Genomic DNA, 21,882 nt, shown 5'->3' with positions numbered 1-21,882 from the left:
GAAAATAGATTTTAAGCTATCTAGTTTTAGAATCTCCAATTTAATGGCCTCTTAGATGTTTAAGAAATAAACCTGAAGAAAATCTTTCAGAGAGGATAAAAGAGAGATTGAAATAACTTTTATCTTTTTATATCCATCACTTCTTAAAAAAAATTTGGGGGGCCATGCTACACACAGGATATTAGTTCCCCAACCAGGGATGAGCCTGGACCCCCGCAGTGGGAGTGGGGTGCCCTAGCCACTGGACCTCCAGGGAATTCCCATATGAGCCCCTTTTGATGTCCCTGCAGCCCAGCAACAACGGCAGAAAAGAAAGAAAGAAGCTGCTGTGGGAGTGAGTTTGGTGAGGCCCATCGGAAAGTGTGAGCTTAGTGCCCCAAGGACTTCCAACTGTTTCAGACCAGGGCTCAGACACCACACCTCACTGGCCCATCTGCCACAATCTGTTTGTATGGCCCAAGTTGCTGAGGGTGGTTTTCTCATTTTTTAACGTTAAAAAATCATAATAATATTTCATGATGTGAAAATTACATAAGGTAAATTTCAGCATCTGTAAATAAAGTTACTTGAACACAGCCATACTCATTCCACCACAACTGCACTCATGCTACAGTGGCAGAATTGAGTAGTTGTGACAAATATATTTACTGCTTGTCCTCTCTTAGAAAAAGTTTGCTGGCCTCTGGTGTGCCCTGTTGTGCCATTTTAGGACCATAACAGCATAAATGGATGCAGCAAGCTCTCTTTCTTGTGTAAGAACATTTTCCAAAGCCCAGGATATTTTTTTTTAATCCCTAAGACAAAGTATTACAGAATGTAGAGTGTTTTAATCATTGATATATATATTTGATCTTAGAAGCAGTCTTGAATATAAGATGACATGGTACTGAAATCAGGACATCTCAAAAAGTTGGCTCTGTTGGTTGGAAATTTTCTCTTTTTCTAGAATAGGTTGAGACTCCTTCCAGATGCTGATTTTATAATCATTCAACTAAATATTGCTCTTTGAAGGCCACCTTCGTACCACTGAACACATTACGGAATAGAGCATGAAACTCCTATGTATTTTTAAAATTAAACAGGAAATTAAACTCTCTTGTTTTTGGAGAGTATGTTGGGTTATACTGTCACCCCTGCAGATAGATCCCACTCCCACTAGAGATGGCTTGAAAAACTGTAGGATGAAATCCAGATCCTTTGGGTAAAAATACAAAATCCTTCTAATTAATGACTGCTTACTGCCATCCGACCTCCCCTACATCAGCCAAACTACAGTCAGCTCTTGGTTGATGGGAGAAATAATGATTGCTAACATGTACTGATCCATTACTGCCCTTCAGACACTGTACCATGCACTTTTTTATGTATTATTTAATCCTCATGATGGTCCTCTGAAGATAATTATAATCTTCATTTTGCAAGTGAAGAAACTGAGATCAGAAAAAATTCAGTGACTTGCCCAAAGTCCCATAGGTCGAGCAGTAATTCAGGAATAGAAGTCACAGATGACTCCTAAATATAGTTACACACACGTAATACAAAAACATGTAAACATGTAATACTAAAGGGATGCAATATAAACTAATGCAGTTGCAATCACAACCAGGTTTTAGATAATAGGTGTATAAAAGTAAGAGAAGTATAATATTTTAGGGAACATTCAACCTTATATAATTACTTGCATGATTAGCAAGAAAGCAGCCAAAAGTTTACCATTTGTTAATTGAGGTACCAGGATGGCACTGAATCGGGTCCCAGCATATCCCCTTCCCTGGCCCTTCCTCTCCTTATTCCTCAGCCCTCAAGGCCATGACTGGCAAGGGCTGGGATCCAGGCCACAGGCCTTGGACACCTCCTGGCCTGCAGCCAGCCACTCCTTTAAGGTCAGGACACTGCATTTCCCAGCTCACAGCTGGTCTTGCTTGTGAAGCGGGAAGGGGAGGGAACTCCATGTTACAGTCAACATACCATGGCATCTATTGGTCTCAACAGCCCCCCAAATCTTAATTCATGCATGGTTTGGCTGGGGGAGGAAGGGGTTAAATTAAGAAGGGGCTGTACCCACCAACTGGCCATCACCAAGACAGAGATGAAGAAACAGCTCAGGAATGCTGCATAGAGAATGTGAACCCACAGGAAACAAAACACAAGCCTCTGGTAATTGATAGAAATTATCAAGAAGAGAATGAACTTCCCTCAAGTCATGGAATTATCAGCTAAAGTTGATCTCATCTTGCTTGGGAGTGGGTATAATCTGGTTGTTATCTGGGTTAGTTACTAGGTAGCTCCAAACCAAACAGATGCTCTCATTGTGAGCTCGCACAAAGGCAAAGTCTCTGACTAGGTTACCATCCTGGTTCTCCAGAAGAATGGGGGAAAATCACTGAACTCTATGCCTCAGTTTCTCCATCTGCAGAATGGGGACAATAAGTGTCTCTACTTAATGTGACTTTTACAAGAATTAAATGACCAATATAATCAAAGTCTTAAGAACACACAAAACTCGAATATCAGCTATCCTAATTACTGCAGGTTAATTTCTTCACAAATGCAGACTTAAAAAAAAAAAAAAGCTTAGCATTGCATCTTGCAAACCCAGAACAAGACAGACTTTCTTATCCTTGCTCCTTCGTCTCCTTCTTTATCTGGAAGACCTTTTCCTCAAGTTGTTTACCTCACAAAAATCAACTCATCCTTAAAGACTCCTCAGGCATTATCTCTTTCAAGAAGCTTTCCTTGCCTTCCCTATTAGGAGCCCCTTCTCTGGGCTTCTTTGGTGGCTCAGACAATAAAGAATTCGCTTGCAATACAAGAGACCTGGGTTTGATCTCTGGGTCAGGAAGATCCCCTGACAAGGAAATGGCAACCCACTCCAGTATTCTTGCCTGGAGAATTCCATGGACAGAGGAGCCTGGCGGGTTATAGTCCATTAGGTCGCACAAAGTCAGACATGACTGAGCAACTCACACACACACACACACACACACACACACACACCTCTATGCTCACCTCCCTCATTCTGTCACCATCACCCTGGAAAGCCACCACTGTCTGATTACCCACAAGCCCCCTGGGTGAGACCTAGGTCTGCTCTTCCAATCTCCAACGTTAGAGACACCGGAGGGCTGCATAAATGTTCCCCCGGTTGGAAACTATACCATCATCAAATATCAATTTATACCCAGAAACTTTTTTAAGGCACCCTGAAAATCCCCACCGCCAATGTTTTAACCTCTTCTCTGTAATGCCACTGAAACCCACTCTTCTATAAAAATATTCCAGATTGGTTTTTGATACTTAGGATATGTGTAATTCTACTACTGCTATGCAAGTATTTATGGTTTTATCTTTTTAAGACTGCAACAGAAATTAGACACTTTTCTGAAACACCCAAGACAGTTATGCAATTAATTGCAACTAAACTGGTGCTCTTTGCATGCGAAGAGTTGACTCATTTGAAAAGAATCTGATGCTGGGAGGGATTGGGGGCAGGAGGAGAAGGGGACGACAAAGGATGAGATGGCTGGATGGCATCACCGACTTGATGGACATGAGTTTGAGTGAACTCCGGGAGTTGGTGATGGACAGGGAGGCCCGGCGTGCTGCAATTCATGGGGTCGCAAAGAGTCGGACACGACTGAGCGACTGAACTGAACTGAAACTGGTGCTAACAACCAGCAGTTTTTATCACTTGTATAGCCTGATAATCTCTCTTGGAGTCCAATGCAGTGGTAGAACTGAGCTGGTTCCTGTCAATTCTAGTCTTCTTGATGAGTTTGTTTTTATAAAAGACTTTAAAAAAGATGAATTAATAAAGTGATTATTTTCTGCATAGGGGAACAGCTCAGGCTACTTTCAGATAATCGATGAATTTTAAATCAGTAATCTTAGTGTTAAAGCATGTAACCAAGTATACAAAGTACACTGGATTAAAAGGCACAAGAACCAGCTCTGGTTCCAGCTTTGCTATACATGTTTCATTTGACAAGTTACTCTTGTATTTCTATGCCTCAGTCTGGCTATCTGAATAATAATAATAGGGACTTCCCTGGCAGTTCAGTGTTTGGGACTCTGTGCTTCCACCACCAGGGGTGCAGGTTTGGTCCCTGGTCTGAGAACTAAGACGCTACATGGTATGGCCAAAAATAATGATAATAATAATAAATGTTATTATTATTTTTAAAACACTGATTGAGTGCTTAGGACTGTATATACCAGGCCTTGTTCTAAAAGGTTCAAGTATTTATTTTTTCTTAATCCATTTCATGTAGAGACATGCTCATTTTCATTTGGGGTAGTTAACTGTTCTAAAAGCTTTTCAGGTTTTTGAGAATCCTACCAAACAAATCTATGAGTTATTATAATCCCATTTTTATGGGTGAGGAAGCTAAGGCAAGGAGAAGTTAAGAAACTTGCCTAAGGTTAGCCAGTAACCTTGAGCTGGGATTCAAATCCAGGCAATCAGGCTCCAGTGTCCACTCTCTTACCCTTTATGATATGATTAGAGCTGTGACTGGCCATATGGGTTATCAAGTGCAATGTTGTGTGGTGCTCTCAGAGGGTCAGGAGGGCTTGGGCTCACTGTCCTGGGCCATTGCAAGAACCCACCTGCATGGGTGGGATGGACATGGGAGAAGAGGGACCTAGCAGGACTGTGCCTGCTTCATCAGTGATTGTCCAATTGGATGGACAGGTTACCATATCTCTGGCCCCATGTCTCCCAGGACTGCCTGAGGCTCTCTAGAAGGTTTTGCAAATAAAGACCCCAAGGGGCTATGCTCTTCGTGCCTCTTCTCTCGTACACTTTGTGGGTGAGACACTAAGGCAAGACAGCGTGGTGCAGTGGAAAAGAGAGGGCTTTGATCCTGCCTGCAGTCAGTCCAAATTCAGCTCTGTGAACTAGGCCCAAGGTCGGGGCCTTAGTTCCTACAGAACAACTCAAGCCTATGTATCAGATTGGTACATGCAGCCCTTGAGGAGGAACCAGGACTCTTGAATTGCTGCACATTGCTTCCTGAGGGGCTTCTCAGGTGGCAAGTGGTAAAGAATCCACCTGCCAATGCAGGAGACATGGGTTGATCCCTGGGTCGGAAAGATCCCCTGGAGTAGGGAAACGGCAAGCCGCTCCAGTATTCTTGCCTGGAAAATTCCATGGACAGAGGAGCCTGGTGGGCTACAGTCCATGGATTCGCAAAGAATCCGGCACGACTGAATAAGCACACATATTGTTTTTTGATGGCTTGTCCTTTGTTTCTACATTCCCTCTCTTCCCTAATTAGGAAGTCTTTGAATCTGCCCTTTGAAACCAAAGAAGGTCTAGGACCCTGAAGCCTTTTTCTACAAACAGGAAGGGCGTGGGTCGCATGGAGGGGACTGTATCTGGGAGGGCTTCACAGGGTCCCGCTAGCTTTCGGTCTCCCCTTTTCTTTGATACTCCTCAATCCTAAGGGGACAAGTGTGGGACAAAAAAAGAGAATAAAGTTTTGGATGGAGAGGTTAATCATAAACTTGGCCAGGGTACTCGGTTTTAGGGGGACTCAGTTTCATATCATCTAGGAATATCATCTTAGTCATCTTTCATGCCAGTAACTCGAACTCTTTTGTCTTGCTGAGTTCTCACTGGATCTGCAAGGTTGAGGTTTAAGATTTTATTCTTTTAGAGAAGTTTTAGGTTTATGGCAAAATTGAGAGAAAGGTAAGAGATTTCCCATTTACTTTCTGCATGCAGAGTCTCTCTCACTGTCAACATCCCCTCACCCCAGAAAATAGCGTCTTACTAGCTTTGAAGGGACTACTTCAAAGAGTTAGGGGAAGAGCCAGTATATGTGTAAAATTTTTGGCTGGGAAATACATGCATCCAGCATACATTTTGGTAAAAGATGACTGCTAATCACAAAGAACAGACATCCCCGGTTAATGATTTTCGTGCTTTTCTACATATGAGAAGGTGCAAGAATCTGGAATCATTGAAATTCTCCCTTGGATATGCATCTTAACTACCAGGGACTGGTGTATCCAGAGTACAGAATGTATCACCCTGTTTTTCCATCCTGAATCTCTCTCAGGACATTCTGTCAGTGAGTGATGACTTAACTCACATGATCAGATTGTGAGTGATGCTTTGTTCTTTTTGTTACTTGTTGTTGTTCAGTCACTAAGTCGTGTCTGACTCTCTGCAACTCCATGGACTGCAGCATGCCAGGCTTCTCTGTCCTTCACTGTCTCCTGGAGTTTGGTCAAACTCATGTCCATTGAGTCACTGATTAACCTATATTCCTATGGTGGTCCAGTGGCTAAGAATCTGCCTTCCAATGCAGGGGATGTGGGTTCCATCCCTGGTCCAGTAACTAAGATCCCACATGCTGCAGGGCAACCAGGCCTGTACGTGCCACAACTAGAGAAGGCTACTCACTACATCAAAGAGTCTGCACACCAAAAAGGAAGACACAGTGTAGCAAAAAAAAAAAAAAAAAAACAGAACAGAAATCCAACAACGACAAAAACACCTATACTGACACATCATTATCACCCAAAGTCCATACTTTAGGGTTCACTCTTGATGTACATTCTGTGGGTTTTGACAAATTTATAGTGGCACGTATTCACCATTAACCTGTGCTCTACCTGTTCATCCTTCCTCTGACCCAACTCTAGACAAACACTGATTTTTTTTTTTTACTGTTTCCATTGTTTTGATGTTTCCAGAATGTCATATGGTTGGAATCACATAGTACATAACCTTTTCAAGTTGGCTTCTGTCACTTGGTGATATGCATTTAACTTTCCTCCGCGTCTTCTCATGACTTGATAGCTCCTTTCTTTTTAGTTCTGAATAATGTGCCATTGTCTGGATGTACCACGGTTTATTTATCCATTCACCTACTCAAGGACATCTCGATTGCTTCCACGTTTTGACAATTATGAATAAAAATGCTATAAACATCCAAGAGCACGTTTTTTGTTTGAACATAGTTTTCAGCTCCTTTGGTTAGATTCTAAGGATTGTGATTTGCTGGATTATATGGTAAGAGTGAAAAGTATTAGTTGCTCAGTTGTGTTCAACTCTTTGGGACCCCATGGACTGTAGCCCACAAGGCTACCCTGTCCATAGAATTCTCCAGGCAAGAATACTGGAATGGGTAGCCATTCCCTTCTCCAGGGGATCTTCCCAATCCAGGGATCAAACCCAGTCTCCTGCATTATAGGCTGATTTTGTTGTTGTTGTTGTTTTACCAAGAATAGATTGTAAGTTTTTACTCTGTTGACCAACCCATCCTGGGAACTCACCTCCTTCAGTCTGTGTGTATTCCCTCCTGGTTCTCCTTTCATTTCTCTGCTGCTGCTTCTGGCTTCCTTACTTTCTCCTTAAATATTCCTTACATGCAATGTGGCTTGCACATGGTAAGCACCCGGTAACTATCAATTTCCTGCTCTGATTCCAAATACTCGTGCTCCAGCCAGGGCCAGCCCTCCCGGTGGCTGAATGGGCTGAGGAGACTCCAGAGACATTATACCCTCTGCTCTCATGCTTCTTCTGAGAGATGCCCAGCTCTTGCTGGCAGATGCCTAGGGAAATTGCGGCTCAAGGGCACCACTTCATCTTAGCAACAATTAAAGGTGGGAAAAGTGAAAGTTCTTGTCCCTTTTAGGATACAGCTATTTCCTTATCTTCATTGGAAAAGACCTGATGCTGGCTAAGACTGAAGGCAGAAGAAGAAGAGGGCAACAGAGGATGACATGGTTGGATGGCATCACCGATTCAATGGACATGAACTTGGGGCAAACTCCAGGAGACGGTGAGGGACAGGGAAGCCTGGCATGCTGCAGTTCATGAGGTCACAAAGAGTCGGACACGACTTGGCGACTGAATAACAATTCCTTCATGATCAACACACAGTTCAGAAATATGAACCAATGAAACAAGCAACTCTGCCACAAATTCCCAAATTATGGAAAATGTATATTCAATGAGTAGAAGACAATGAAACCACACAAAGAAGAATCACATTTAACAAATTCTGCTAAGGAATATGGATGAGTCTGTTAGGAAAAAATGAAAGCTGATTCATGTCTTTCACATCATGCGGCAAAAATTCCAGATCAGGATATTCTGTGGAATCATATAAAAGATTAACGACTGATATAAAAACTTTTTGCTCAAACACATTAGAGAAAATTTATCTACCATGTCCTTCACCTAGAAATACACAATATACATTTGACTCTTTGTTCACTAGTGCCTCATAGTTGGTGCTCAATAAATATTTTGTTCAATGAATAAACTACCATATTTATGATCTGATAAGTAATGTAATAAAGGAAGTTGTTTAATTTTTGTCTAATTCTTTGTTCTCCAATATTCTTTGACCATGGAACCCCTTCAGAAAATGCATTAACATTAAAAGAGATAACAGGAAACTGATTTGGGAAACACTACTTAGAAGAAATACACATTTTACCTTAATTTAGGAAGAAATATACGTATGTTTACCCACTCCAGTGTTCTTGCCTGGAGAATCCCAGGGACAAGGGAGCCTGGTGGACTGCAGTCTGTGGGGTCACACAGAGTCAGACACGACTGAAGTAACATAGCAGCAGCAGCAGCATACGTATGCTAGGTAGTCAGACATGAGCGGGTCCATGCACTATCCTGAACTGGGTCATCTTTCTCTCCTCCACCTGGACTCTGGTGATGAGAACATGCCAAAGACCTTCTTTCTTGTGGCCAAGGACCCCTGCTAGGTATCTAGGCATATCATGACCAGGCAAGAAAAAAACCACCAGCACACATTGGCACACAAGTACCAAGACCTAAAAGGTGACTCAAAGTAACCTGGGCTTCATTGTGCTGTATTTGTAATAAATTAGCACTGCAGTTTTTGACCCCCACGATCACCACCATGGGTTTCCCCGCGAAAGCACCTGCACATGAGGAGAAGTTATATAACCTAAAGCTAACTAACTTGCCAGTCAAATGACATGGGGAGGCACCACCACTCTTAATACACCCAGCCCTACCCCACGCGGGGCTGCTTCTGGTTTCCAGACAGCCGGATCTCATCCTTTCTTGAGAGGGTACTTTCCCTTTTCTTTAAAACTCTTGCTACTCAAAATGTGGAAGCAACATAACTGTCCATAAACAGATGAAAGAATAAAGCAAGTGTGGCATATACATACAATAGACTGCCATCCAGCCTTTAAAAAGAAGGAAACTCTGCCATACGTGACAACATGGATGAACCTGAAGGCTATCATGCTAAGTGAAATAAGCCAGCCACAGGGAGACAAACACACGATGCCACTTATATGAAATATGGAAAATAGCCAAACCCATAGAAATAAACGACAGAATTGCGGCTTTCAGAGGTTGAGGAAAGGGATAAATGCAGTGTTGATAATCACAGTTGAAAAATTTGAGTTATGCAAGATGGATAATACGTAGAGATCTGCTGAACAATATTGTGCCTATGGATCATGATATTGTATTTTACACACTTAACATTTTATTAAGTGTTCTAAAGTTCTTATGTTAAATGTTAAGTGTTCTAACCATAATAAAATAAGTAATTAAAAAAAAACATCTTGTTAGCACCTTGATCTTGAACTACTGGCCTCCAAAATTCTGAGAAAATAAATTTGGTGTTTAAGTCAAACAAGTAAATAAACAAACATTTTGTTACTTAAAACTCTATGTCCCTGAACTGAATCCTTTCCCTTCAGAAAACAATAATCAAGAAAACCACCTATCATGTAAGAAACGAAGTGCCAGTCTATGTTCGATACAGGATACAGGATGCTTGGAGCTGGTGCATAGGGATGATCCAGAGAGATGATATGGGGTGGGAGGTGGGAGAGGGGGATTCAGGATTGGGAGCTTGTATACATCCATGGTGGATTCATGTCAATGTATGGAAAAACCAATACAGTATTGTAAAGTAAAATAAAGTAAAAATAAAATTAAAAAATAAAAAAATAAAAAGCAAAAATAAAAAAGAAAGTCTTGAAAAAAAAAAAAAGAAAACCACCATTCCTCTGGTGACATATATATTATTACCATTAAAGTACTTTTTAAAAAAATAGATGCAAAAAATGGAAAGGTATAACCACAGTGTATTACAAAAGAAAATAAAAATTAAGATGGAAAAAAGTAACCATGAGAACTGGAGGAATTGTGATAATTGTGACAGATACAAATTTGCTAATAAAATATATAAAGATCAAATATAGATCCATAGAAAAAACAAACTCCTAAATAGGCAGAGAAAACATTGACCAGCCAGTATGTATAAGAGGGAATTATTATTAAGCATTTTAAAGGAAAATGTTTAGTTTCACTAATAACTAAGGAAATGTAAATTAGTCCACTTCCATACCATTTTGCCAATGTTAAATCCACAAACTCTTAAAACCCTGTTTTAGAAACACACACTTTGGAGCATTCTTGAGTTGCTATAGGTTAATACAGTCTTTCTGGAGGACAGTCTGACAGTTTATAAAACAAGACATTAAAATGGCCATACCCTTCCTTCAACCAAATTATTCTACTCATGAAAATTCCCCCTATGGAAATACTTCAAGCGTTAAAAAAAAAAAAAAACACCCAAACAAAATGTTCGCCTAGGGCAAGAATCTGAGACAAGAAAGAGAAGCAGACCTCCTAGTGGGAAGAATCTGAATTACCTGGAACCTTTTTTGCAGCCAAAAGCCTGAGTTTCTGATACCTTCCTTCCACACTTTTGCCTATATTACCCTGGTTAGGAATCCCACTCTACCTTTCCACCTTTAACTATTTTTATTTTTTAATTTTATAAATGAAGGGTTAAATTATTAACACAGTTAAAAAGTGTTATTTTTAAAGTGCTCAAATCAAAGATAAATGATCACAATGTGAACACACCCATATAACCACCAGGTCAAGAAATAAAACATCATTAGCCCCAGCCCAGTCCTGATCTCTGCCTTCATCCTCCACACCATCATCCTGACATCCAACACCATAAAATGACTTGCCTCTTTGACTTATACAATCATTATGACATAGTAGGCATTGTTTTATGTCCAATTTCTTTTTAATATTACATTTCTAAAATTCACCTAGCTGTTGCTAAGGGGCTGCGCTTTGCTTTTGTTTGTTTTGCTGTTAGATATTCCATTGCATTAATATACTACAGTTTTTTTCTTTTTATCTAGCCTATTGTTTGTTTACGGACATTTGAACTGTTTCCACTTCTTGGCTATTACCAGTTATGCTGTTCAGTTCAGTTCAGTCGCTTAGTCATGTCTGACTCTTTGCAACTCCATGGACGGCAGCACACCAGGTTTCCCTGTCCATCACCAACTCCCAGAGCTTGCTCAAATTCATGTCCACCAAGGGGGTGATACCATCCAACCATCTCATCCTCTGTCGGCCCCTTCTCCCGCTTTCAATCTTTCCCAGCATCAGGGACTTTTCAAATGAGTCAGTTCTTCGCATCAGGTGGCCAAAGTATTGGAGTTTCAGCTTTAGCATCAGTCCTTCCAACGAAAATTCAGGACTGATTTCCTTTAGGATGGACTGGTTGGATCTCCCTGCAGTCCAATGGACTCTCAAGAGTCTTCTCCAACACCACAGTTTAAAAGCATCAATTCTTCGGTGCTCAGCTTTCTTTATAGTCCAACTCTCACATCTATACATGACTACTGGAAAAACCATAGCTTTGACTAGACAGACCTTTGTTGGCAAAGTAATGTCTCTGCTTTTTAATATGCTTTCTAGGTTGGTGATAGCTTTTCTTCCAAGGAGTAAGCGTCTTTTAATTTCATGGCTGCAGTCACCATCTGCAGTGATTTTGGAGCCCCAAAATAAAGTCTCTGCTTCCATTCTTTCCCCATCTATTTCCCATGAAGTGATGGGACCAGATGCCATGATCTTCATTTTCTGAATGTTGAGCTTTAAGCCAACTTTTCACTCTCCTCTTTTACTTTCATCAAGAGGCTCTTTAGCTCTTCTTTGCTTTCTGCCATAAGGGTGGTGTCATCTTCATATCTGAGGTTATTGATATTTCTCCCTGCAATCTTGATTTCAGCTTTGCTTCATTCATGCTGTTAACAATGTGTATGCATCTTAGGGTACATGGGCATATATTTTTGTTGTGTATATACTAAGGAGTCAGGTTGCTATGCTACAGATTAAGCCATTTGTTCAACTTTTTTTCAGATAATGCAGAACAACTCCCTGCAGCAGTGTATTTGAATACCCATAACCCCACATTTTTGCCAACTTGGCACTGACAGTTTTTTATTGTTAATTTTAACCATTCTGGAGGGTAAATGGTGACAATTAACTGTGGTTTGAATTTGCAGTTCCCAACAACACAAGAGAAGACTCTACACATGGACATCACCAGATGGTCAACACTGAAATCAGACTGATTATATTCTTTGCAGCCAAAGATGGAGAAGCTCTATACAGTCAACAAAAACAAAACCAGGAGCTGACTGTGGCTCAGATCATGAACTCCTTATTACCAAATTCAGACTCAAATTGAAGAAAGCAGGGAAAACTGCTAGACCATTCAGGTATGACATAAATTAAATCCCTTATGATTATACAGTGGAAGTGAGAAATAGATTTAAGGGCCTAGATCTGATAGATAGAGTGCCTGATGAACTATGGAATGAGGTTCGTGACATTGTACAGGAGACAGGGATCAAGACCATCCCCATGGAAAAGAAATGCAAAAAAGCAAAATGGCTGTCTGGGGAGGCCTTACAAATAGCTCTGAAAAGAAGAGAGGCAACAGGCAAAGAAGAAAAGGAAAGATATAAGCATCTGAATGCAGAGTTCCAAAGAATAGCAAGAAGAGATAAGAAAGCCTTCTTCAGCGATCAATGCAAAGAAATAGAGGAAAACAACAGAGTGGGAAAGACATGCAAAGATGGGCTCGATAAAGGACAGAAATTGTATGGACCTAACAGAAGCAGAAGATGTTAAGAAGAGGTGGAAAGAATACATGGAAGAACTGTACAAAATAGATTTTCATGACCCAGATAATCCCAATGGTGTGATCACTCATCTAGAGCCAGACATCCTGGAATGTGAAGTCAAGTGGGCCTTAGAAAGCATCACTACGAACAAAGCTAGTGGAGGTGATGGCATTCCAGTTGAGCTATTTCAAATCCTGAAAGATGATGCTGTAAAAGTGCTGCACTCAATATGCCAGCAAGTTTGGAAAACTCAGCAGTGGCCACAGGACTGGAAAAGGTCAGTTTTCATTCCAATTCCAAAGAAAGGCAATGCCAAAGAATGCTCAAACTACCACACAATTGCACTCATCTCACATGCTAGTAAAGTAATGCTCAAAATTCTCCAAGCCAGGCTTTAGCAATACGTGAACCGTGAACTTTCTGATGTTCAAGCTGGTTTTAGAAAAGGCAGAGGAACCAGAGATCAAATTGCCAACATCTGCTGGATCATGGAAAAAGAGAGTTCCAGAAAAACATCTATTTCTGGTTTATTGACTATGCCAAAGCCTTTGACTGTGTGGATCACAATAAACTGTGGAAAATCCTGAAAGAGATGAGAATACCAGACCACTTGACCTGCCTCTTGAGAAATCTTTATGCAGGTCAGAAAGCAACAGTTAGAACTGGACATGGAACAACAGACTGGTTCCAAACAGGAAAAGGAGTACGTCAAGGCTGTATATTGTCACCCTGCTTATTTAACTTACATGCAGAGTACATCATGAGAAACGCTGGACTGGAAGAAACACAAGCTGGAATCAAGATTGCCGGGAGAACTATCAATAACCTCAGATATGCAGATGACACCACCCTTATGGCAGAAAGTGAAGAGGAACTAAAAAGCCTCTTGATGAAAGTGAAAGAGGAGAGTGAAAAAGTTGGCTTAGAGCTCAACATTCAGAAAACGAAGATCATGGCATCCAGTCCCATCATTTCATGGGAAACAGATGGGGAAACAGTGGAAACAGTGTCAGACTTTATTTTGGGGGGCTCCAAAATCACTGCAGATGGTGACTGCAGCTATGAAATTAAAAGACGCTTACTCCTTGGAAGAAAAGTTATGACCAACCTAGATAGTATATTCAAAAGCAGAGATATTACTTTGCCAACTAAGGTCCGTCTAGTCAAGGCTATGATTTTTCCAGTAGTCATGTACGATGTGAGAGTTGGACTGTGAAGAAAGCTGAGCGCCGAAGAATTGATGCTTTTGAACTGTGGTGTTGGAGAAGACTCTTGAGAGTCCCTTGGACTGCAAGGAGATCCAACCAGCCCATTCTGAAGGAGATCAGCCCTGGGATTTCTTTGGAAGGAATGATGCTAAAGCTGAAACTCCAGTACTTTGGCCACCTCGTGGGAAGAGTTGACTCATTGGAAAAGACTCTGATGCTGGGAGGGATTGAGGGCAGGAGGAGAAGGGGACGACCAAGGATGAGATGGCTGGATGGCATCACTGACTCGGTGGACACGAGTCTGAGTGAACTCTAGGAGTTGATGATGGACAGGGAGGCCTGGCGTGCTGCGATTCATGGGGTCGCAAAGAGTCGGACACGACTGAGCAACTGAACTGAACTGAACTGAACTGATGCAACTTAAAGTCAAAGTCCTCCCCCTGGTGGATAAAATCTGAATTACTTGGAAGGTTGTTTGTTGTTTTTGTTGGTTTTTTGGTCTGAGGCCCTCCATCCCATCTCTTCCTCCCCCAGGAGTCTCCAAGAATGAAAAGTCGACCATCTTTCATAAATTCATCATGCAATGGATATCCTTTTTTATGAAGTACCCCTTTATGTCTCATACATTTTTCTGAGCTCATTTTTCCATTGAGGTTTTTTATATTAACTTGTTATCTGCATATGTTGATGCACACACACTTTCCATTTTAAGCTTTTAAATAAACTCATATTCAACACAACACACTTTCCATTTTAAGCTTTTAAATAAACTCATATTCAACACAACATTGTAAATCAACTGTACTTCACTTAAAAATCAACTCATTTTCACCTACGCAAGAGGCTCAATGCAAGTTCAACTTTGTCATACTTAGATGTTACCAGTAGATAGCGCCATAACCTTGCTCCTGAGCCTTCCAACTGGCTATGCCTGAATTTCAGCTGCTGCTGCTGCTGCTAAGTCATTTCAGTTGTGTCCGGCTCTGTGCGACCCCAGTGACGGCAGCCCACCAGGCTCCCCGGTCCCTGGGATTCTCCAGGCAAGAACACTGGAGTGGGTTGCCATTTCCTTCTCCAGTGCATGAAAGTGAAAAGTGAAAGTGAAGTCGCTCAGTCGTGTCTGACTCTTGAGCAACCCCATGGACTGCAGCCTACTAGGCTCCTCCGTCCATGGGATTTTCCAGGCAAGAGTACTGGAGTGGGGTGCCATTACCTTCTACTAAATTTCCCCAAATATTGCAAGTAAGCAATGTTAAATAATGAGAAATCAAAACTTTAAGCCACCATACAGCTAGATGGAATACACCTAGAACTGCTTTTTTTTAGAGGGAGGGCAGAAAACAATATATTAATGTTTTTTGTTCCGAATAAAGGAATAAAAAGGTCTTTACCTCAAGGCAGGAAACACAGGTGAGGCTGTCCTGAGGCGGGCAAATCCATGGAAACACTCTCTGGGAGTAACCTGCAGTCCAAAGAAAATGAATAACTACCTCACCTAGCATTCAGACACTGTTTCACTGTTTACAAAGGCAGGTACACCCTGGCACAAGGTCTGAAAGCAGAGAGAAACAGGGGTTTGGTCTCTGTTCCTGCCCCCCTCTGCCTCTCCTTCTGCCTCCACTTAGGGTGCAGCCTTCCCTGAGCTGTGCCCCCACTTAGAGCTGGACAGACCTTTCCATCCTCCTGCCTCCTCCCCAGCCCCACTCCCCACTGAACAAAGCAATGAATGAATGTGTGAGTGACGAAGTCCTGGCCTTCCTGTGCTTAAATATCAGAGCACACAAACCCCACACTCAAAGGAAGACCCCATGAGAGAATGTGGAAAAGCTGCAAATAGAGGTGCAGTTCTGAAAGTGAGCTTGAGAGGGAGCAGGTGCGATGGGTTGGCTTGTGATGGGATGTGATTATGAGTGAGAAGACACCGTTAGTTATTAATACTTATGCAAAGCCATAAACCAGGGCCCGAGGCACATATAGGATGTGGTGAGAAGGTGACCCCTTTTATCTAGCCTTCACAAGGGTCACTGGCAAGAACACAGGAACATCAAGTCAGAGATTCAGCTATTTCCTGCAGTAGCCAACACAAGGTTTCTACCATGTTAGGTCACCACTTCTAAGTCCCCAAGATCTAGTGCACATTTAGAACAGGTCAAATTAGCTCCCTGGTGCTTTTCATTCTCCGTGTCCAGAAATGCCCACAGGATGAGCTGCACGCCTGAAGTCATCTCCATCTCATGTCCTTTCAGACCTAGCACGACCTGCTTTATAGCCCACTGATATAAAGAGAAGCTTAGAAAGAGAGGCTTTGTCCTCTTCTGGTTTTTCTTTGTGGGTAATTGGGCAAGCCTGCTTTCTGAGCAGTATTTCACACTTTTTAGGGTAGAGGAAATTGCACCACTCAGACTGCCTCATTCTGGAGGCTACTTGGGTAGATGTCCAGAGCCTGGGGCTTGGATGTGCACAGAGCCCACAGGCCCAGGCCAGAAAACTGCATGTCTACAGGTGGGAGGGGTGCCCAGGGCCCAGCTCTGCTCCTCCTGGGTTGCGGAGGCTTGCTACCTGTCACCTGCCACCCACACAGCCCGGGCAGGGAGAGGCTGCAGGTGAGAATGCACTGTAGTTTGGGGCTTGGGGTCTCCACTTCTCCTCCTGGCCCATATGGCACCCAGTGGTTGGCTGAAGCCAGTCTGTACTGCTTACAAGATCTAATTGTTAAGTTTTAAGGAATTCTGCAAAGCTGTTGTTTTGGTTTTTGCAAAGTGGTTGTTAAACAGCCATCATATTAACAATTATAAAATCTTAGAATAAGTTATGTTTTAAAAAAGCAACAAATACTCAAAACTTCCCAATTATTTGACTGAATTTTGTAATTATATTTGCTTTTGAGGCTGTCTACACCTGTTGTGTCTGCTTGCTAGAAATATTATGTGACAGTGCATTGCTTCCCATCTGCCCCCAGTTCTGCATTCGGTAATATCTTGTTGGTAGCTTGAAATTGGAAGAAGGCAATGGCACCCCACTCCAGTACTCTTGCCCGGAAAATCCCATGGATGGAGGAGCCTGGTAGGCTGCAGTCCATGGAGTCGCCAAGAGTCGGACACGACTGAGTGACTTCACTTTCACTTTTCACTTTCATGCATTGGAGAGGGCAATGGCAACCCACTCCAGTGTTCTTGCCTGGAGAATCCCAGGGACAGGGAGCCTGGTGGGCTGCTGTCTATGGGGCTGCACAGAGTCGGTCATGACTGAAGTGACTTAGCAGCAGCAGCTTGAAATTGATGGTGGTGGGAATATTTACACCACGGAAATCAAGAAATGCAACCAATCAGGGCTTTCTGCCCCAAGTGCCACCTGTTGACAGGTGCACCATTGCACCTGGCCCACAACTGGGGGACCTGGATGTGCAGTGGCTGGGAGGGCGGCCAGCCCTGTGTTTCCCCCAGCTGCTGCCAGTGCTGGACCTTTGCTCAGACAGATGAGGAGGGAAGAAAGGGGAGGAAGTGGAGAAAAGCTGGGAAACACCCTTGGTTCCCCCTCTAGGACATTGCAGCAGGGAGCCTGGCTCACTAGGGAGTGGGCAGAACTATTTGGAAAAGCCAGGAGCATGAGAAAGGTGACAAGCAGAAATGAAAACAGTTAAGTGTCTGAGTGGAGGAAAGTATAGTGTCCAGAAGGCAGGTGTTGTGAAGACAGAAGGCAATCACAGAATGTGGCACTCTGACCACAAAAGGGAGGTGAGCCAAGTGTACACAGAAGTTGAGGAGTTGGGCTTCACCAGAGGCTCTGCAGTGCCGGTTCCTGACAGGACTGTTACAATGGGCTCATAATGAAGAGTCTGGAGGGAACACAGAGGAAGTCACCAGCTCACAGTCCTGAGGCAGGAGCTCCTGGTGCTTCTCCATCCTCCCCCCACCCCCACCACCCCACCGACTCCCTGACTCACTTCTCTGCTCCTACTCAAATGTTCTCCTCTCCAGGGAATTCCAGACACTTCCCCACATTCTGCCATACACTCACCCTAAAGATTCCAGAATCTTCTATTGCTGGAGACACCCCAGTCTTGAGCTGGATGTCCCGTAGACACCCAAATGCCTCACCGAGTCCTCCAAACCTGCTGCTTCCCACCTCAGCCTCTCATCTCAGAGAGATACCAAACCTGGAAGGCCTCATCAGTCCAGCAACTGTCACAGCTCTGAGAAGCCCGCTCCATCTCCCCACACCCCTCCTCCTCCTCCTCCATCCCACCTCCCAGGGCTCTGACACTGCTTCCCAAACATTAATGACCTTTCCCTTCATGTTCCCCATGTTTTGAAAGTTGCCTATGACATTGCATGCATTAAACATCACCACCTACCCCTAAAGTTGCATTTGCAACTTCCAATCAGAATTTCACCCATTAAACCCACAGAGCCGTTACCACGTGCCATGTGTGCTGGGCACAGGGATGCTCATGGCCTACTGAGGGAGATCACATAAACAGATACTGAATCATACAGTGCTCCTAGGTAAGGACAATGCGTCTGCCACCTGGACTCTGTCTCCAGCCATTCTCCAGACCAAAGCCAAAACGGGATTCCTGGAACACAAAGCTGACCAAGTCATTCCCTTATTTAAAACTTTTGTTGTTGTTGAGTATTTAAAACCTTTAGTGGCTCCCTACTGCCCTTAGGATAACATTTACACTCTAGTTAGCTTGGCTTCTCAGCCCTTTCTGACCAAACCCACATTAACAGAAGAATTCTCATTTATTTGGTCAATCAACACCAATCTAACTGAATACTTACTGTGTGCCAGTCATTGTACTAAACACCAGGATCCTGAGGAACCATAAAATGTATACCATTTCCTCTCCCAGAGCTTGTAACCTATTAGGGCAGATACTGACAGATACTTGTACAAATGATTATCAGTGTGATGAGTTCAGAAAAAGGAACATTTCCTCCTCAGTTCCCTGCTTGACCACAACTCCTGGTGGTACCCATCTGCTGGTCCTGCCTAGGTCGGCCCCTCTCCTGAGATGCCCTCTCTCCTTCATTAGCCAGATCTCTGTTAAGCCCCAGGTCTTGGGTCAAGGTTTCCTCCCAAGAGTCTTCCCTGAACCCCCCTTGTGGTCCTATGATGGCCCTCAGCCCTGTGAGGACGCTGAGTATAGGGCTGTCTCCCCCAGGCTCAACACAGATCTGCTGAGAATGACAGCTAGTTCTTCTTGATCCACTGGGAACATGTGCATTTTTAATTTAACAATTATTTACATCGATTTCACATATTTATGAAAGCTGGAGCTGAGTGCTAATAAAGGAAACAGAAATTATTTTTAAAACAAGGATGCTTTTGAAGACCAGAGCTTTCAGGTAACTGAGTAAGGAGGGGTGGGCGGTGGAAGAGGCGGGGCTGCCTGCTGGGTGTGGCTGGGGGATGACGAGCGCCGGCGGTCTGGCTGTTTTTCCGGAGTCAGGGTGTCTCCATCCTTTCTGCAGGCTTTCCGCCCAGAGGCCTCTGCTGACTTCCTGCGGTCACTCACCGCCCTGCCTGGGAGGGCCTGGTGTCTGCCCCTGGACTTAGCTCCTGTGGGCTCCTCATTGCCCCCAGGGGGGTGGGGCGGGGGGAGGGACCCCGGGAAAGGACGGGGAACCCCCAGGGACGGGAGCAGCTGGCCCCTCCTGCGTCCCAGCACTGTTCCCGGCGCAGCCCGGCCGAGCCGGCTGGTCCCTCTCATCTGCCGGGTCTGGAGGCGGACCTCAGCTCGCACCTCCGAGGTCCCGCGTCAGCCTGGGCCCGGCTACCGGCAGGGCCCGGAGCAGCCGAGGTCCGGCAGGGAGGCAAGCCTTGGAAAGCCGTCCGTCCCCCTAGAAGAGGCGTTGTCCTGCCGGGAAGTCCCCCACCTCCGGCAACCTGTGCGCAGAGTCCCACGCTCCTCCTTGCAATCGGGGTTGGGAGATGGCGTGGCCCGCCTCCTTCACTTCGAAGCCGAGGAAGCTGCTGTCCTGAGAGGGAATTCAGCGCCCGCGGTACCACAGCCGGCGAGGTAATCGTGCTTTACAACAAAAAAGGCCGTCTCCTGGGCCTCCCTCCGCCTGGGGCCCTTGGCTAACCCCTACCCCCAGCCTACCTGTTTAGGGTAGGCTGCCCCAGGGGTCGCTAAAAGTCGGACACGACTGAGCGACTTCACTTTCATGCATTGGAGAAGGAAATGGCAACCCACTCCAGTGTTCTTGCCTGGAGAATCCCAGGGATGGGGGAGCCTTGTGGGCTGCCGTCTATGGGGTCGCACAGAGTCGGACACGACTGAGGCGACTTAGCAGCAGCAGCAGCCCCAGCTTTTCCAGCTGGTTTGAACCCCAAAGTCAAGCCTCCAGTGACTGAAACTCAGTGGAAATCATGGCCACCCCCGCCTGCACCTTCCTCCACACCCATCTCATTCATCTGCCCCTTTGACACCAGGAAGCGGGGACAAAGCTTGACCCAACCTGACAGGCTCTCCCGGGCGGGGACCAGAGGAAAGGCTGCTCAGTGACTCGGGGCAGGGCTCACCCGGGCGAGGAGCGGCTGCCTTAATGCCTTAAGGAAGGAAACCAAACAGGCGTGCCCTGTTAGCCTTCCCGGCCCACAGCCATGACGGGGCTCTCCCTGTCCCTACAGGATAAAGCCCCAGCCTCTTAGCCCAGCCCCCAAGCCTTTCCCAGTTGGGCTTCAACCTGACTGTCCAGCCTCATCTCCCACCATGTGGACCCCATGCTCCTTCCTGCCTTGTCACACCCTCCTCGAACATGGCGCGACACCCTCCTCGATCATGGCGCGACACCCTCCAGGCCTCTCAGGCTCTGTCGGTGCCGTTCCCTCTGCCTCCAACACCCTTCTCTGCTTCTCCACCTGACAAGCTCCTTCCCATTGTTATGACCCACCTCAGCCAATGCAGGAGACCGGGGATTCCATCCTGGGTCAGGAGGATCTCCTGGAAGGGGAAATGGCAACCCACTCTCCTCTTCTTGCTCGGAAACAGAAGAGCCTGACGGACTACAGCCCATGGGGTCGTAAAAAGTCGACAGGACTGCGCATGCACGTGCTCGTGCGCTCTCATGTGCGCACCGCGGAGCAACTCAGCCCCTGGGCTGCTACTGAGCCTGCGCTCTAGAGCCCGAGTCGCAACTACCGAGCCCACGTGTCAGGACCACTGAAGGCCAAGCACCTGGAGCTGGTGGCAGTGAGAAGCCCTCACACCACAACTAGAGAGTAGCTCCTACTCACAGCAGCTAGAGAAAAACCCACACAGCAACCGAGACCCTGCATGCACAGCCAAAACTAAATTAATAATAATAAAAAAAAAACTTGAAAAGAAATCTCAAAAGTCATCTCCCATTCTCTGTGTGGATACTTCCTTCCTCCCCCTTCTCCTCCTCTACCTCCCCCTCCTCCTCATCCTCCTCTTGTTCCTCCTCCTGCACCTCATCCTCGTCCTCTTGCCTGGGGTGCTTCTGTACTAACTTTATAGATGATAAAAATGTGAGGTCATGAATCTGTGGCCCTGCCAGACTCAACTCCTCAGTGACAGCAATTGTGTCTTTATCTTCAAATACTTAGAGCCCAGCACATAGCGGACACTCAAAAAAGCAATAATGTGCTAAACAGAATCAGTATATGGACTCTGGATTTATTCCAGGGCTAAATTAGGAAACAAGTCAGCACTGCACAAGGATCGCCTTCCAACTCC

The 21,882-nt window shown here is 44.6% G+C and overlaps 1 protein-coding gene and 1 long non-coding RNA gene across 2 annotated transcripts in view; one reads left to right on the top strand and one right to left on the bottom strand.

The window, feature by feature from the left end:
* The window catches only part of LOC108636986, a 33,558-nt gene extending 17,844 nt beyond the window's left edge, over window positions 1-15,714 (bottom strand). The window contains exon 1 of the long non-coding RNA XR_001918674.1: window positions 15,566-15,714. This is a non-coding gene — a long non-coding RNA (uncharacterized LOC108636986). The remainder of the gene's footprint in view (window positions 1-15,565) is intronic.
* Window positions 19,293-21,464, top strand: LOC106502552. Its single transcript, XM_018053762.1, has 3 exons — window positions 19,293-19,320; window positions 19,539-20,199; window positions 20,814-21,464. Exons 1-3 carry the CDS (start codon window positions 19,293-19,295, stop codon window positions 21,046-21,048), a joined length of 924 nt encoding a protein of 307 aa, XP_017909251.1. The 3' UTR covers window positions 21,049-21,464.

Source organism: Capra hircus, chromosome 10 (assembly GCF_001704415.2).
Source record: "Capra hircus breed San Clemente chromosome 10, ASM170441v1, whole genome shotgun sequence".
Lineage (NCBI taxonomy): Eukaryota > Metazoa > Chordata > Mammalia > Artiodactyla > Bovidae > Capra > Capra hircus.
Note: the sequence above shows the minus strand (reverse complement) of the source record. Positions and strands in the feature narration are given on the sequence as shown.

Coding starts and splice junctions, on each gene's coding strand:
- LOC106502552 (XM_018053762.1), top strand. CDS start 19,293: ATGGCCCTCAGCCCTGTGAGGACGCTGA. Junction 19,321..19,538: donor CAGCCCTGTGAGGACGCTGA/GTATAGGGCTGT, acceptor TAACTGAGTAAG/GAGGGGTGGGCGGTGGAAGA. Junction 20,200..20,813: donor GCGGTACCACAGCCGGCGAG/GTAATCGTGCTT, acceptor CTGTCCCTACAG/GATAAAGCCCCAGCCTCTTA.